This window comes from Tiliqua scincoides, chromosome 7 (genome assembly GCF_035046505.1).
Source record: "Tiliqua scincoides isolate rTilSci1 chromosome 7, rTilSci1.hap2, whole genome shotgun sequence".
Classification (NCBI taxonomy): Eukaryota; Metazoa; Chordata; class Lepidosauria; order Squamata; family Scincidae; genus Tiliqua; species Tiliqua scincoides.
The window spans coordinates 69,355,108-69,369,486 of NC_089827.1; the positions used below are offsets into that span (position 1 = coordinate 69,355,108).

The 14,379-nt window shown below is 43.3% G+C and overlaps 1 protein-coding gene across 2 annotated transcripts in view; it reads right to left on the reverse strand.

The window, feature by feature from the left end:
- Positions 1-14,379, reverse strand: part of TMTC2 (transmembrane O-mannosyltransferase targeting cadherins 2) — a 211,871-nt gene that overhangs the window by 76,525 nt on the left and 120,967 nt on the right. The window contains exon 3 of one of the 2 annotated variants that reach the window (XM_066634177.1): positions 9,611-10,460. In XM_066634177.1, coding sequence (XP_066490274.1) covers positions 9,611-10,460 — 850 coding nt within the window. The remainder of the gene's footprint in view (positions 1-9,610; positions 10,461-14,379) is intronic. The other variant, XM_066634175.1, reaches the window with a different exon arrangement.

Here is a 14,379-nt window from a genome sequence, read left to right on the forward strand (position 1 = left end):
AACCTAAAAAAAGATTCTCAAAAGGAATCAAATACACATGGTAGTGGAAGGATCTACAATGTAGGATCTTGATTCCATTCCCATCAAATGCCTCTGTGATGAAACTCTGTCCTGGGTTGACTTCTGTGTGATTAAAAGATGGGGGGAAAATACAGACATTCCATTGTTCCAAAGAAATTTTTTTGTTAATTTTTTATAGTGATAATAAGCAATTATTATGTTGTGTGAGTGGTGAATATTTACAAAATCTTACTATGGATATAAGAACAGCAGCCTCATATGTAGCTTTAAAAAAAAAAACACTGGAGGAGAAGCTCAAAAATATTCAAAATTTTACGTTCTTAGATATTGTTACTAACGCGCAAGACTTTGGGTCATCTCCTTGGGAACCACGGACTTGGTGGAGTCAATTTGTGCCACAATTGTTTCGGGGTAATTGTCCTTGCACTACAGATGCACTGACTATTAATATTAAAGCACATCAACCCAAGACAGGCAACAGGAACAGCAACAAAAAAAAACAACAATCTGGATGGATGCCTGGATGACACAGATAGGACTACTCTAGAAGGTGCTGAGCTAATTAAACCATAGTAATATAACTCTGATATATCAGCTTCTCGTTCTTCATGTGCTATAAGAAATTGCGCACTAAGCAAGAATATCTCAAAACCCTTTTAGACCTTGGTGATATATTGTTACTAAGGTGTGCTTCAGACCTGACATTTTGCTTGGTTTAATTCTTATGTTCCTCTTATACCAGGGGTGTCCAAAGTTTTTCACAGGAGGGCCACATCATCTCTCTGACACTGTGTCAGGGGCCGAATTAATTTACATTTCAAATTTGAATAAATTTACATAAATGAATATATTAAAGATTAACTTATATGAATGAACGAATGAAGGTTTTGCATTAGCTCAAGGCCTATAAAAGGCCTTGCACAAAGCAAGGCTAGCCTTTCTTTTGCTGCCGCTACTGCATCACAGACGTGAAACAACAAGCAGTGGAGGGAGCCCTCATCCCACAGCTCACTTGAAAGGCCAAACAGTTGCCCTCAAGCTGAGATCAGTTGTGTCAGGCCAGTGTGGGCTCCAACAAATCTCTGGAGGGCCAGAGGCTCATTGGAGACTAGGGGCTCCCTGGGGGCTACATAGAGAGGCCTTGAGGGCCTCAAGTGGCCCCAGGGCCGGGGTTTGGGCACCCATCTTATACCATTCACCACTCACACAACATAATAATTGCTTATTATTACTATAAAAATGGTTGGCAACCTTCAGTCTCGAAAGGCTGTGGTATAAGCCTACAGCACTCAGTATTCCCAGGCAGTCTGCCATCCAAGTACTAACCAGGCCTGACCCTGCTTAGCTTCCAAGATCAGACAATATCGGGCATGTGCAGGGTAACTGTTGCTGCTTACTATAAAAAAAAATTAACAACAAAAATACCTTTGGAACAATGCACTTTTTTCCCCCTGGGAAAACATCTCCATTTCCAAGTCCTTCCATCACAACCGAACCATTTTGGCTCTTTGTTTCATATCCACTATTGATCTGAAATGTGGAATGGTCCAAGTACTTTTCCTTGAAATATTCTGCTACGATTGTTCACAGAGGGATCCTTTACTACCTTGGCTCCCTTTCAATCCATTATAGTTCAGAGTGCACTTCGCTGCAGGGTTGTAACTTTTAAAGTTGGCACGTACATACGGGCATGCAACACTGAGGTCAGTTTAAATAAAACAGAAAATTATTTTCATTGTTGGTAGACGCCATTCAGGCACAGTGATCAAGCCAACACCATCATGAATATACATCACATTCACCCATAACATTCCATGCTCTGATTCCCCCACCCATATTTAAGCAAACTGTAATTTGCCACGATATCCAAATCAAGGGAAACTGTGGTTAGGAGCAAACCAGAACTGGAAATCACAGTTTGAACCGATGTTTCCAGTTCCAGTTTGGAGGCAAAGCAGAGGCACAAATCGTAGTATGCCCAATTTGGACATCACAGCAAGCTTTAGTTTTATCACAACAAAAGGAGTCACACAAGGGAAGGAGAGAGTGTAAAAGTGTATGTAGAGTGTACATTGTTTGGCCATTCATAATTCCTAAACCATGGTCTGTATATGATTCTAAACCAGGTCAACATCTTTTGTTTTTTGACCCAATCCTATCCTCTCCCCCCCCCAACTGGTGCAGCTACACCAAAAAGGCACATGCTGTATCAGAACATAAGAACAGCCCCACTGGACCAGGCCAAAGGCCCTTCTAGTCCAGCTTTCTGTATCTCACAGCGGCCCACCAAATGCCCCAGAGAGCGCACCAGATAACAAGAGACCTCATTCTGGTGCCCTCCCTTGCATCTGACATTCTGACATAGCCCATTTCTAAATCAGGAGGTTGCGCATACACATTATGGCTTGTACCCCATAATGGATTTTTCCAATGGATGGGCGGAGCAGGAGGCTTTGGAAGGGACCAGAAATCCCACAATGAGTCTCCTCAGACCTGTACCAGCTCTTTAGCTGGTCAAGCCCAAGGATAGAAAAGGGGCACAGAGGCTGCAGCCTCCCTACCCAAGTTCCTCTCCCCTCCCCACCTAATTGCCAGGTCTATGCTATTATTATTGTAGCAACACTTGATCCATAGTTTTTGCCAATGGGCAAAATGGGATGAAAGACCAGCAGGGTCATGCCAGTTTGGACATTCTTAAATGAAAGCTAAGCGCCTTACAAATGTGAGGTTCCAGGCATTCAACTGCAGCATACAATTTCGAGATCAAGACTCATGTTTAATTTTTAATTCTTAGAGGGCAGACAGGAATCAGCAATCAGAAGCAATCTCCACTACGGTGGCACTGATCAGTAAGGGGAAATGAAAATCGCTCAGATGGTTTTTGTATACTTCGGTTGTTCAATATAAGCGATCATTAAGGGCCCAGTCCTATTCAGGGCTGAACTGTGAGACACAGGGATGCTGACGCAGCCTCTGCTGCATCCCACGGGTCAGTCGAGGATCAGGCCAGCAGGAAGAGGTAAGTAGAGAGAATGTTTACTTATGACCTCTGCTGCTTTTTAGTCCCGAATGAGCCTACTCAGTTCTATGCCAGAAATTTTTCTGGAATAAATCTTAGGCTGAAGAGGGCATCTCGGGTCTGGAACTGGGGCATAAGGTCCTGCAGAAACTGTTTCTGTCAAGATCAGTCCCACCCTACCTCTGGCCCAATCACACCCCAATCTGCCCCTGCTGCTACCTTACCTGCTCTGAGGGCTGGTCTGCAGTCTGCCACTGCTAGCATTGGGCTTCGCAACTACTGTGACGTATTAGCAAGCGATAGACCGTCCAAGAAGCTGCAGTAATGGTGGCTCGCAAGCCCTGCCCACATATTGCATGGACAGAACTGGGCTGTTACTTTCTCGGAACTCGCACAGTTGTGCATTTGGAGGAGCACCACTCAAAATTTTAGAAATATAAAAAGCCAACTAGATGGGCAAATAAATCTTATTATGTGCTTGCTATTAAACTTTTATGGGCACCAGAATACTACGGAAGATTAGGTTTCTGGTATCTTTTTTTCTAAATATCTTTTCATAGCATGCTAAACTGCATGCTATACTAAATTACAGTCGTAAAATAAAAATAAAAAAATATATGACACAACTCAAGTAGGTGTTGCTACAGCGCAATTCCAACTAGTTGTTGTTGTTGTTGTTGTTGTTGTTATTATTATTATTAACAACAGTATTTATATATAGCTTTTCAACTAAAAGTTCACAAAGCGGTTTACAGAGAAAAATCAAATAACTAAATGGCTCCCTGTCCCAAAAGGGCTCACAATCTAAAAAGATGCAGATGAATACCAGCAGACAGCCACTAGAACAGACAGTGCTGGGGTGAGGTGGGCCAGTTACTCTCCCCCTGCTAAAAAAAAAAAAGTTCATTTGGGCTAGCATGAATTCCCCAGAAATCTGTGGTTGACGACATTCTCCAGGTCACTGTCCCCCAAAGGAAAAAAATATTGGAGATCGTTATCTCTCTGTTCAAGGTGAATCACATCAGTTGCTTCTGTTCTCCATCGGGGCACTTGTAAGCTTCTTATCATCTCCTGAGCACTCAACTAATAATAATCATAATCAACACTTCTCTGAAGTACAGAAGCACTGCCTGCACTTTGCAAGTAATTTTACATGAGTCACCTCAAAAGCCAGTAAGTCAACACTAAAGGTCTCTGCCTTAGGTTTCATGACTCTCGCTGCCCCTTCTAGCTACCAAATGATTATCACTTCAATACTGGATCATCTCAGGGCAAAATTTTCATACCACAATAAACCAGTTAATTCCTAAGGTGTGGATGCAATACCTGCCTTGCAATTCCACTTGACAGGTCTGCCGCCGGAGGCCCTGCAAACATTATATAAACTTTTCTGATATAGGCTTTCGTTTAATAATACGTTTGGAATTTCATGCATACATTAAATCTCTCAGCATCTTTTGATTAATTCTGTTACCGCAAGGTTGGAATTTCTTTAAAAAGTCTCTTAGCACATACAATTCTATCAACATGCCCCAAAATGCTCTATAACTCATTCTTTTAATAGATGAATGGTTTTTGCATGCTCAACTTTGACAAATAATAAGTTTTCTATATTACTTTTTTCATATCAGCAAATATCTAATGCTAGTACCAGCTCACTACTGAAGACAATTCTTCTAATGTTCATAAATTATCCTTTTTCATTCATGTTACAAATATGAATTTTAGCTCCTCGCTAGCTATGTCTGACTTGTCAACTCATGCATTATGTGGGTAAAGGCCCTAAATGAGAATGTGTGGCTCCAAGGCTGGGAGGCATGTTGGAGGCAAACTGTGCCAATTATTCCATCTTTCAGACTATCCAAGGTGGGCTTTCTCCCTAGAGTACCTTTCACCTGGAAAGTACCACCTGAAAAGGATTCAGTGCGCTGATTTAATAGGAACTAATAGGAACTGATCTCATAATCAGGACAAAAGCAAGTGGGATGGGACGAACCACCGCTATTCCAGAAAAACATCACAATCTTAGCCATTGCATCAGTGTGCATGGCATTACAATGAAATAGGACTGGTATTCCTAGATGAGAATTCTGAATGCACCTGTCCAATTGCTAACTCCTTGCTCACCTGCTTTCCTAAGTAAGCACATAAGAGAGTAGTGTAGAGCCCCATGATAATTTTTTGGTCAATTTAGGATAAAACTTTAAGATTAAGCTGCTCTGCAAACTACTGGTCTAAGTAGTTTTCAACTACTACTTACTAACTTACTAACTAAGTTTTCAAAGACAGGTGGGATTATGGGGACCTAGAAATTTAAGCACCTAGGTCCCATAATAGAGATTGAAAACTTGTGGAAAAATCTAGTTGTTTCTTATATTCAGGGGATAACTCTCCCTTTTACTTGACAGAACCACAGTCTTGTCCCCAGCACCTTAATTAACCACATTTGCCCTCTTCCCAAATCCTTAAAAAAAGCCCATAATAAAGCCCGGCTCAGCTAGTTTGGGAGTTATTTAAAGATCCCATTAACAAAAAGCCCTGACGCTATCAAAATAGCAAATGGACAGACATGACAACCGCTGCAGAGGTGGTAGTCTCCAGCTTCACCGCCGTTCCTCCTCGGCTAATGACAGGCAGTCTGCCTGCCAAACGCAGGGTCAAACGGAATGGCCTTTGCATATGACAATTTTAAGGCAGCAGGACAAAATTCTTTTCAGCCGGGTCTCCTGGGCATAATTTTTTCCTGACAGTGAACAAAATTGTGCGCCACGCTTTTGAGTAGCTCATTTCATTGTACTCATGAGTGACATATATAACCTTAAATTGTGCTACAGTACTGAAGGTGTGGGGGTGGGGGCAGACTGCTGTGTCACTCCTGTTATTAAGTACTTGTTTACCCACCATTTTGCTGAAGCACTCCTATGGGTGTTCTGACGTTCATGTTGAAATTTGTTCTTCAAATTATTTAACCCTTGCAGTGAGGATTCCTGGCATATTTGTTGAAGACAGTAACATTTTGTTTTATCCTAGGTGCTATCATTCCTTCAAAGTTTGAGCATGTCTCTGTGTGTAAGTCACAAACCAGGCTGGACCGAAAGTACAGGTAAGTGTCATTGGTGTTGCATAATAAACACATCTGTGCCTCTTCATAAACACAGAACATTGCAAGTCTCTAGCCTTGTAGAAGCAGAGATAACAGGGATAGGGTATAGGCAGTACAGGTCAGCCATCAATGGGTTTGGAAGCCGTGGATTTGACCCAATGAGGGTCAGGAGGGTCTCACTGTATCTCCAGGATGTGACCAGAAGAGTCTTCTGGTCATGTCAGGAAAGAGGCATTCTGATGTACGGGGAGGCCACATGCAACCTTCCCCACTCCTCAGGCCCCACCCTGCCAGAGCCTTCTGAAACACACTTTTTCACTAAACCAGAAGTGTCATTCACTTCTGAGGCCTCCGCACACCTCAGAACACCTCTGGACACACCTGGAAGGCAGTTCTGGTCACATCCAGAGGTTCTTTGATGGCTGTGATCCGCAGATTTGCTTATCCATGGGTTTTGGTATCATTAGGAGTCCAGATCCGGCCAACTATATCCAGCCCAATCTTTTACTAAAAAACAAGACTACTCCTGCCTTCCACATTCAACATAGCTATTTTATACAGATTGACACTTGAGGAAGCAATGATATCTAACATAAGAACATAAGAACAGCCCCACTGGATCAGGCCATAGGCCCATCTAGTCCAGCTTCCTGTATCTCACAGCGGCCCACCAAATGCCCCAGGGAGCACACCAGATAACAAGAGACCTCAACCTGGTGCCCTCCCCTACAACTGGCATTCTGACTTAACCCATTCCTAAAATCAGGAGATTGCGCATACACATCATGGCTCGTACCCCATAATGGATTTTTCCTCCAGAAACTTGTCCAATCCCCTTTTAAAGGCGTCTAGGCTAGACGCCAGCACCACATCCTGTGGCAAGGAGTTCCACAGACCGACCACACGCTGAGTAAAGAAATATTTTCTTTTGTCTGTCCTAACCCACCCAACACTCAATTTTAGTGGATGTCCCCTGGTTCTGGTATTATGTGAGAGTGTAAAGAGCATCTCCCTATCCACTCTGTCCATTCCCTGCATAATTTTGTATGTCTCAATCATGTCCCCCCTCAAGCGTCTCTTTTCTAGGCTGAAGAGGCCCAAACGCCGTAGCCTTTCCTCATAAGGAAGGTGCCCCAGCCCCGTAATCATCTTAGTCGCTCTCTTTTGCACCTTTTCCATTTCCACTATGTCTTTTTTGAGATGCGGCGACCAGAACTAGACACAATACTCCACGTGTGGCCTTACCATAGATTTGTACATATAGACACAAAGATACTAAACTGAAAGACCCACAGTCTTGAGAAGGGACTTTTTGGGCTGGTTCAGTTGGAAGCCATTATTTTTTATCTCCCCTGGGATAGAAGTGAGACCTGTACACAAAAGAAGGGTGAAACTTCAGGTTTCAGCATAGCTGTGATTGGGTGGCAGAAACAAAAGATCACAGCAAAGACAGGAGTTCATATTCTTTCTAACTCAGGTCCTATTTCAGGTGAAAAACACGAGTGAAGTTGCCATTAAACATTAAAAAATTTCTCTGCAAATGCATTCCATTATTATAAACAAACTGCAGGCTGAACAATATGTGAGGGATTGAACATGGCAGCCTTTACAGTACAAGCCTATGCATGTATACTCAGAAGTAAATGCCACTAAGTTCAATGGGGCTTACTGCCAGGTAAAAGTGCATAGGACTGCAGTTTTAATTTTATAAAATCTGAATACTTTTTTAAAAGGGACAAATTCAACTTATGATGTATTTTCCAGACATTTCTTTTGAATCTAAAGTACTGAACCAGAATGATGCTATGCTTACACATTTATTTTCTCACCCCATATTTATTTTTATGCTATAAAACTTGAAAGTGTTGCTACAATTCCTCACTGTACAGCTTGCTCTTCTGCTCAAGGCAATCTGCATATCCCAAGTTCTGCAATGCTTCTTAAAACAGTATTGTCTCATACATACACATGCCATTCTGAGCTTGCCTAAATTTAACCCAAATTCTTCAGGTGCTTAGATGAAGGCAACAGCCCATGGTAAAAAGGAGGCAAGCTGTTCTTTCAAATCCTCAGTTGTTCAGTGATCCGATTTTCCTAGTACTTTAAATATCTCGAAAATGCAACACCAGGGACAAATTACAGTGTTCAAATGAACATTTGTAATACAGATGTTTCATCGTTAATCCCAAAGAGCAGCAATTTGGGATTAAGCTGCTGTCTCAACTTGCTTTACAAAGTAAAAAAAAAAAAAAAGAGGACTGAATTCAAAAAGAAGTTCAAGTGTTAGTGAAACTGTGTGGTGCAGTGGTTAGAGTGTCAGATTAGGACTGCAGGGGTGCTGCTTCAAACCCCCACTCAACCATGAAATTCAGTGGGTATCCTTGGATCAATCATTCTCTCTCAGCCTAACCTACTTCATACAATTGCACTGGGCAACAAACTTTAGGGAGGTAACAAACCTGAGCCTGACACTGGGGGCCAAAATTGTGAAAGCCTTGATTTTTTTGAACAATACCATCATGCTATATATAGAATGCAGAATGTTAATGCAGAATGCAATGAAACAAACTGCAACAAAATATCTCTATCCTATCAAAAGTTACAGCCAAATAACCAGAAAATAAAAGCACAGCTGCATCACGCAACAAAAACTGGATTTTCATAACTCAAAACTGACCAATAAGACTGATTGTTTTGAGAGCCAATTAGGTATTGTTATTATACAGCAGGGAACCAGTAAGGCGTTAATGGGGGGAGAGCGTGGGGGGAGGTGGCAAAGCAAGTGGCCGGTAAACTGCAGGGGGGGGAGGCGAATTTTCCCCCATTTTCACTTTTTTTAAAGCCCGGGTGTGACGTCACTTCCAAGGCATTATTTTGAGCTTGGCACCCGGCTAAACGATAATCAGCTAGGCCATTGTCACCAGTTACTTCCAGGCTGGGAGGGCAGATGCAACATTACAAACACCAGTAAGAGGCTCAGAGCAGACAGGACGGCAAAAAGTGCACACTGGAGCTTTGCCCCTGGAGCTGAGCCTCCTACTGCTGTTGGTCCTGTCATGTTGCTGGTCTCACTTCCGGGTGGCACACATCTAGGGGTCCTGCAAGTGCCACCTCAAGTATCACCAGTAGTACCCATACCACTGGTTGAGAAACACTGCTCGAAGGACAAGCAACACTGCAACAGGCTCATGTTGCTTAATAAGTACCAATTCATTCGACTGTACAGTCTCCGAGCTATACAGAATGCTTTTTTTGTGCCTCTCAACAAGCTTTACTACATTCTAAAGTCACCCTTTTGAATATCTAATCAAAATATATGCACATTCCATTTACTATACACCAGTGTGTTTAGGCTGTTCATAAATGTATACTTAGGAACAGCAATTTTTCCAAAGGGGGTTATTAAACACTGAAACAGAAAATACAGGGATGTGCGGCAGAACTTATAAACACACAGGGGAGATTACCTTTAGCTGGATTTACTTTTATCCCTGACTTATACAGCATCTCTTCATTCTGCCAGTCACTGTTTCTGACAAACGTTTTGAGTCCGTAGAAAAAAATTAATGCAGCAGTGGCAATGAAAATCAAGTTCTTCAGAAAGCGCTTTTGGGCTTTGACGTAGAGGGCCCTGGTGCCCACCGTCACCAGCAGGCAGAAGCCCATACTAGGTATATACAAGACACGCTCTGCTATCACAAAGCCTACGTAGAAAAACAAATTTGTGGCAGGAACAAAGGGCACAATTAATAAGGACAGAGAGAGCACTACAATGTTCTCAGTTGAAGGAAGTGGCGGTCTTGGTGGCAACGGTTTGCTAATGCCATTTTCTTCTTTAGAGGCAAAGCTGGACTTTAGCTCCAAACTCTTATAGTCCATGTCCGACAGGCAGCTGTGACCATTGGTATTTGGCTTGCCGTTGGTTACGTTCTTTCCATTGCATTCTCTCTCCTTGCTGGAGCTTTTCAAACCAGAGAAAGCAAGGAGAAGGAGTCCAGCATAAAAGGCCACTGTGTGTAGGTTCCTCCAGTCACTGACTAATCTGAGAAGAGGCACGGCATCCATGGACCAATCAAAGCTAAGGGTGTCTGGGCACAGCAATAGCCAAAGGTTTTTGGTTGGCAGGTAAAAAAAGGTCAGAGTTCGCGTTAGAAAATCATCTGAGTCCGCAGCTGGGTTGTCAGAATTGGAAAAGCTGGGAGGTTTGTTCCCCATCCAGTAGAAGCGAACACCCAGCAGCAAAGCTCCCCAGAAGATCAATAAACCGATGCTCAAGAGAAGCGGTAAATTCTTCCTCTGAAAGGGAATAGAGAATACGTTATACCAACAATTTATACTTGAGCTGTTGAAATTGTTATGAAAGACTTGCATTTATACCTGTGAGTTTTTAAATAAGTTTTTTAATCCTCACTTAAGGAACCTCTTCCATCTGCAGGTCAGATTTTCCAATAAAATACGTATATTCTTTTGCTCCTATTAAGGTTTAAAATGCTTTCTTGCATGCTTTTATAGAATTAGTTGCCCCCAGGTAAACGTCCTTTGTGATTAAGAAAACTATTGCCAAAAAAGAAGAATATAGACTCAAAGCCTTCACATTTGCGGCATCTCTGAAACTTTCCACATTTTGTTTTTGCAAAATATTATCCTCCAAACATATTGATTTGATTAACAACCCAAGCCTATCTATCCCCAATCCACTGATTCACCTGTACCTGTAAAGCATTTGATTAATCCAGTATTGGGAGGGGGGGGAGAGAGAACAATCTGGAGTCCTCCTCAACATAAGAGAACATTTGCTGTTTTCCTTGGGGTCAAGCTTCTGCTGCCCCAATGGGTCTCCAGCTATTTTGCTGGTGCAAGTCTGAGGAGGAGGGTAAAGGGTAGAGGAACTGGGATAGGATACTGGCACATGCCACTGGTAACCGACCCTTCCTTCCCCCATTCCTCCCCTCCCTGCCACATTCTGCCTATCCCTTCTGGCAAATTACTTTTACTGCCAGAGGTAGCCAACTGTGCCAGCAGCAGGTGTGGATCCAAGAGTGGGGGGCCACGGGTGCGTGGCTCCCCCCCCAAAAAATATTGTGGCAGCAGGGAAGGGTACCCGCCAGGATGGGGAACAAAACTGAGCACTAGGGGCATGCCCACTGGGTGAGGTGCCGGCGAGATTGGCTAGAATAGGAGCCCAGGTCTACCCAGCAGGTAGACCTGAGCTCCAAGTCCAGGCGGGAGCCCAGGTCTATTTGCCCAGAAAACTGCCATGGAGGCCATGTCAAATGGGGAGCTCAGGCCTACCTGCCAAGTCCAAGTGGGAAAGCAGGTCTACCTGCCCAGCAAACCTTGGCCACAGAGGCCAGAGTTCAACCAGGAGCCCAGATCTACCATCCTGGCTGACCCGGGCTCTGAAGTTGGTAGTGCTCATGGCCTTTCCCAAGCACAAAAACTGGATCTGCCCCGGCCAAGAACCTCCTAAACTACTGCCGTTTGCAATGGCTGCCCCCAGTACATGCAGTGCGCCACCATGTTCCACTGACAGTGTCATAAAGGGCTGCATAGCCCTAGTTAGGGCTGGGCTGTAAATGATCATGTAAATGAGCAACAGTTATGTTTTTGCTGGTCATGTGATTCATCACAGTGGTCCTTTGCCAAGTAATCAAGCTCCAATTATCACTTCCCCTGATCTCCAGGTCAATCAGAGGGCAGAGCCTTTCCACTCTGGACAGTTTTGTTTCTCTGCTCAGCTCAGCAAAGCTCAGGCAGGCACCTCCTTAGTTGCCATAGTGATTTTCCTGGGACATTCCAGCCAAAGTTAACCTTTTCTTCTCCTTCCTTCTGCTGCAGCCTGGTTCTGCTTGGCAAATGCTTGCAAAGCAGGTCTGTTTTTTGAAACACCAAGATTGACCCTCCTTCCCAGGCTACAATTCAGTGCACCCTTACTTAAGAATAACACCCATGGAAAGCAGTGGGTCTACTTCTGAGTAAAAAGGGTTGCAAATATCTCATCTCTCCGCTGTAAATTGAATTGCACACTCTCAGTTATGTATTATGGGTTGTATGTAGAGCTTCTGGCTTAACACATCAGACACCTTAAAGGTGAATTTGATTCATGGATCTCCTGCAGTGGTTCCCAACCTTTTTCACTTGCATATCCCTTGGCAGCCCATTTCCATAAATTGTACCCTTCCTATTAGCAAAATGTTTGTAATTAGTAAGACAAGCCCTCATCTCCTCCATATGAAAGCCCAGACTTCATGTATTCATCACATATTTTCTCTTTTCATCTTTTTGAAGAACAGAAGACTCTGCCTTTGCACTGTTTTGCACCAGAAGTGTGCTGAGAAATTCTGGGTGATTGATCACTTTCCATATGTTTCAGCTTTTTGACTGTGCTGATTTTCAATCACTGGTTCATAGATGAATTGATGACCAAAAACTAGCTATTGGTGAGGCTTTCAAAGCCAACTAACTACCTCCGTTCCTGCCTTCCTGGCCCTGCAAGCCATTCTGGAGCATGACCTGCATTATGCCATTCTTTTTCAAGTACCCCTAAAGGTCCTGTTGAGTGTCCCTGGGAGTACATGAATCCCAGGCTGGGAACCACTGTTTTACTGGTATGTTGTTTACAGTACACTTACTCTGATAGTATTTACAAAGAGGTGGTGAAGACCAGAATTTAAAAAAGAATAAAATTGTATCTTATGATCTTTTACTATGTTTTTAATAAATTAGAGACTACAATTCTTAGGTAACAATTACTGGCAGGTTATTTTTCAGGATCTGGGCTTGGGTAAAATCAGACAAAACTATAGTCAGACACCCCCCTAAGTTTAACCCCCGACTTATCCGAGGGTCACAGAAAATTCCGTGATTTTTGGCTCAAGACCTGCCCTCAACTTATCTGTGGGGTCGACTTATAGGCGAGTGTCTGCGGTAGTTCCTAGTTTTTTCTCTCCTACTTACATCAATTCTGCTATGCTGTTTTCCCCTCTCTCTTACTTATTCTAATTCTGTTAGAGAGTCATTTAAGTTTATGTTTGACAGAATCACAGATGCAAATGCCATATGGAGAGCCTGGTCTTTCCTTTCACTTTCATTAACACCAGTTTGTGTTTGGTCCTGAACATTCAATGAATTTTTGAAAGGACCAGTGGAATGATCCATCTTGCTCTCCAGAAATGACAAGTCCTTTGTCGCTTTTTCCCTGGAGTCCAACTCTTTCCCCCACAGAAGAAGTACTGTGAACATTCAAAGTGACGTTACTCATTTATACAGAACTGCCGTGTGGGATGCAAGAGTCAAGCACATGGGAAAACCAACTGCAAGTGCACCTTAAAACATGCCTCCGATCTATTTTCGCTAGGCGGTGACAGCTTGTTATTTGTTTGACCTAATTGATCACATTTGGATGCTAAGGCATTCTTAATGGATGTCTGTCAAGGAATCCTTCTGTGTTTGCTTTTCCAGCGACTATGCTGCAGACAAAAGTTTAAGCTTTTCTTATTTCAATCACTAAAGCTCTTAACTGCTCATAGAACTTCTTTAAATGTGAGACTGCTTTAATCATTTTGCTCAAATTTGTCTCACTGAAGTCACCAGCTTTACTCCAGAGCAGTGGCATACAAAGAGGATGGCTGGAGAGGTAGTACCATGTGCCAAACTGCCAAGGGGCTGTCTGAAAGGGCACCCCAAGATGGCAGCAGCGGGTTGACCTTGGCTGCAGCCACCCACAAGAACAGGGCCCAATCCTATCCAACAATCCAGCACTGTTGCAGCAGTAATCCAATCAAGAGAGGACTAAGGCATGGGTAGCAGTGGTTACATCTGTCCGAGACAGAAACGGGCACTAGCTCAAGCTGGGCAAAGGAACAAGTCTGTAAACAGTACTTCAAAAAATGTATAGTATCTATCACTTCAGGCACTCCTGATGCCCGAGGCAACATGACAAATGCTACCCCCCTTACCTGATGTACCAGCCTGTGCTCCTTGCACTAGCCAGTGTTTTAACACTGCCCCCTCCACGTTAAGAACATAAGAACAGCCCACTGGATCAGGCCATAGGCCCATCTAGTCCAGCTTCCTGTATCTCACAGCGGCCCACCAAATGCCCCAGGGAGCACACCAGATAACAAGAGACCTCATCCTGGTGCCCTCCCTTGCATCTGATGTAGCCCATTTCTTTTTTCTTCCTCTCAGTCCCCTCCTTCTCTTACAATTCAGGGAGGAGCAGGATTCAGTGGAA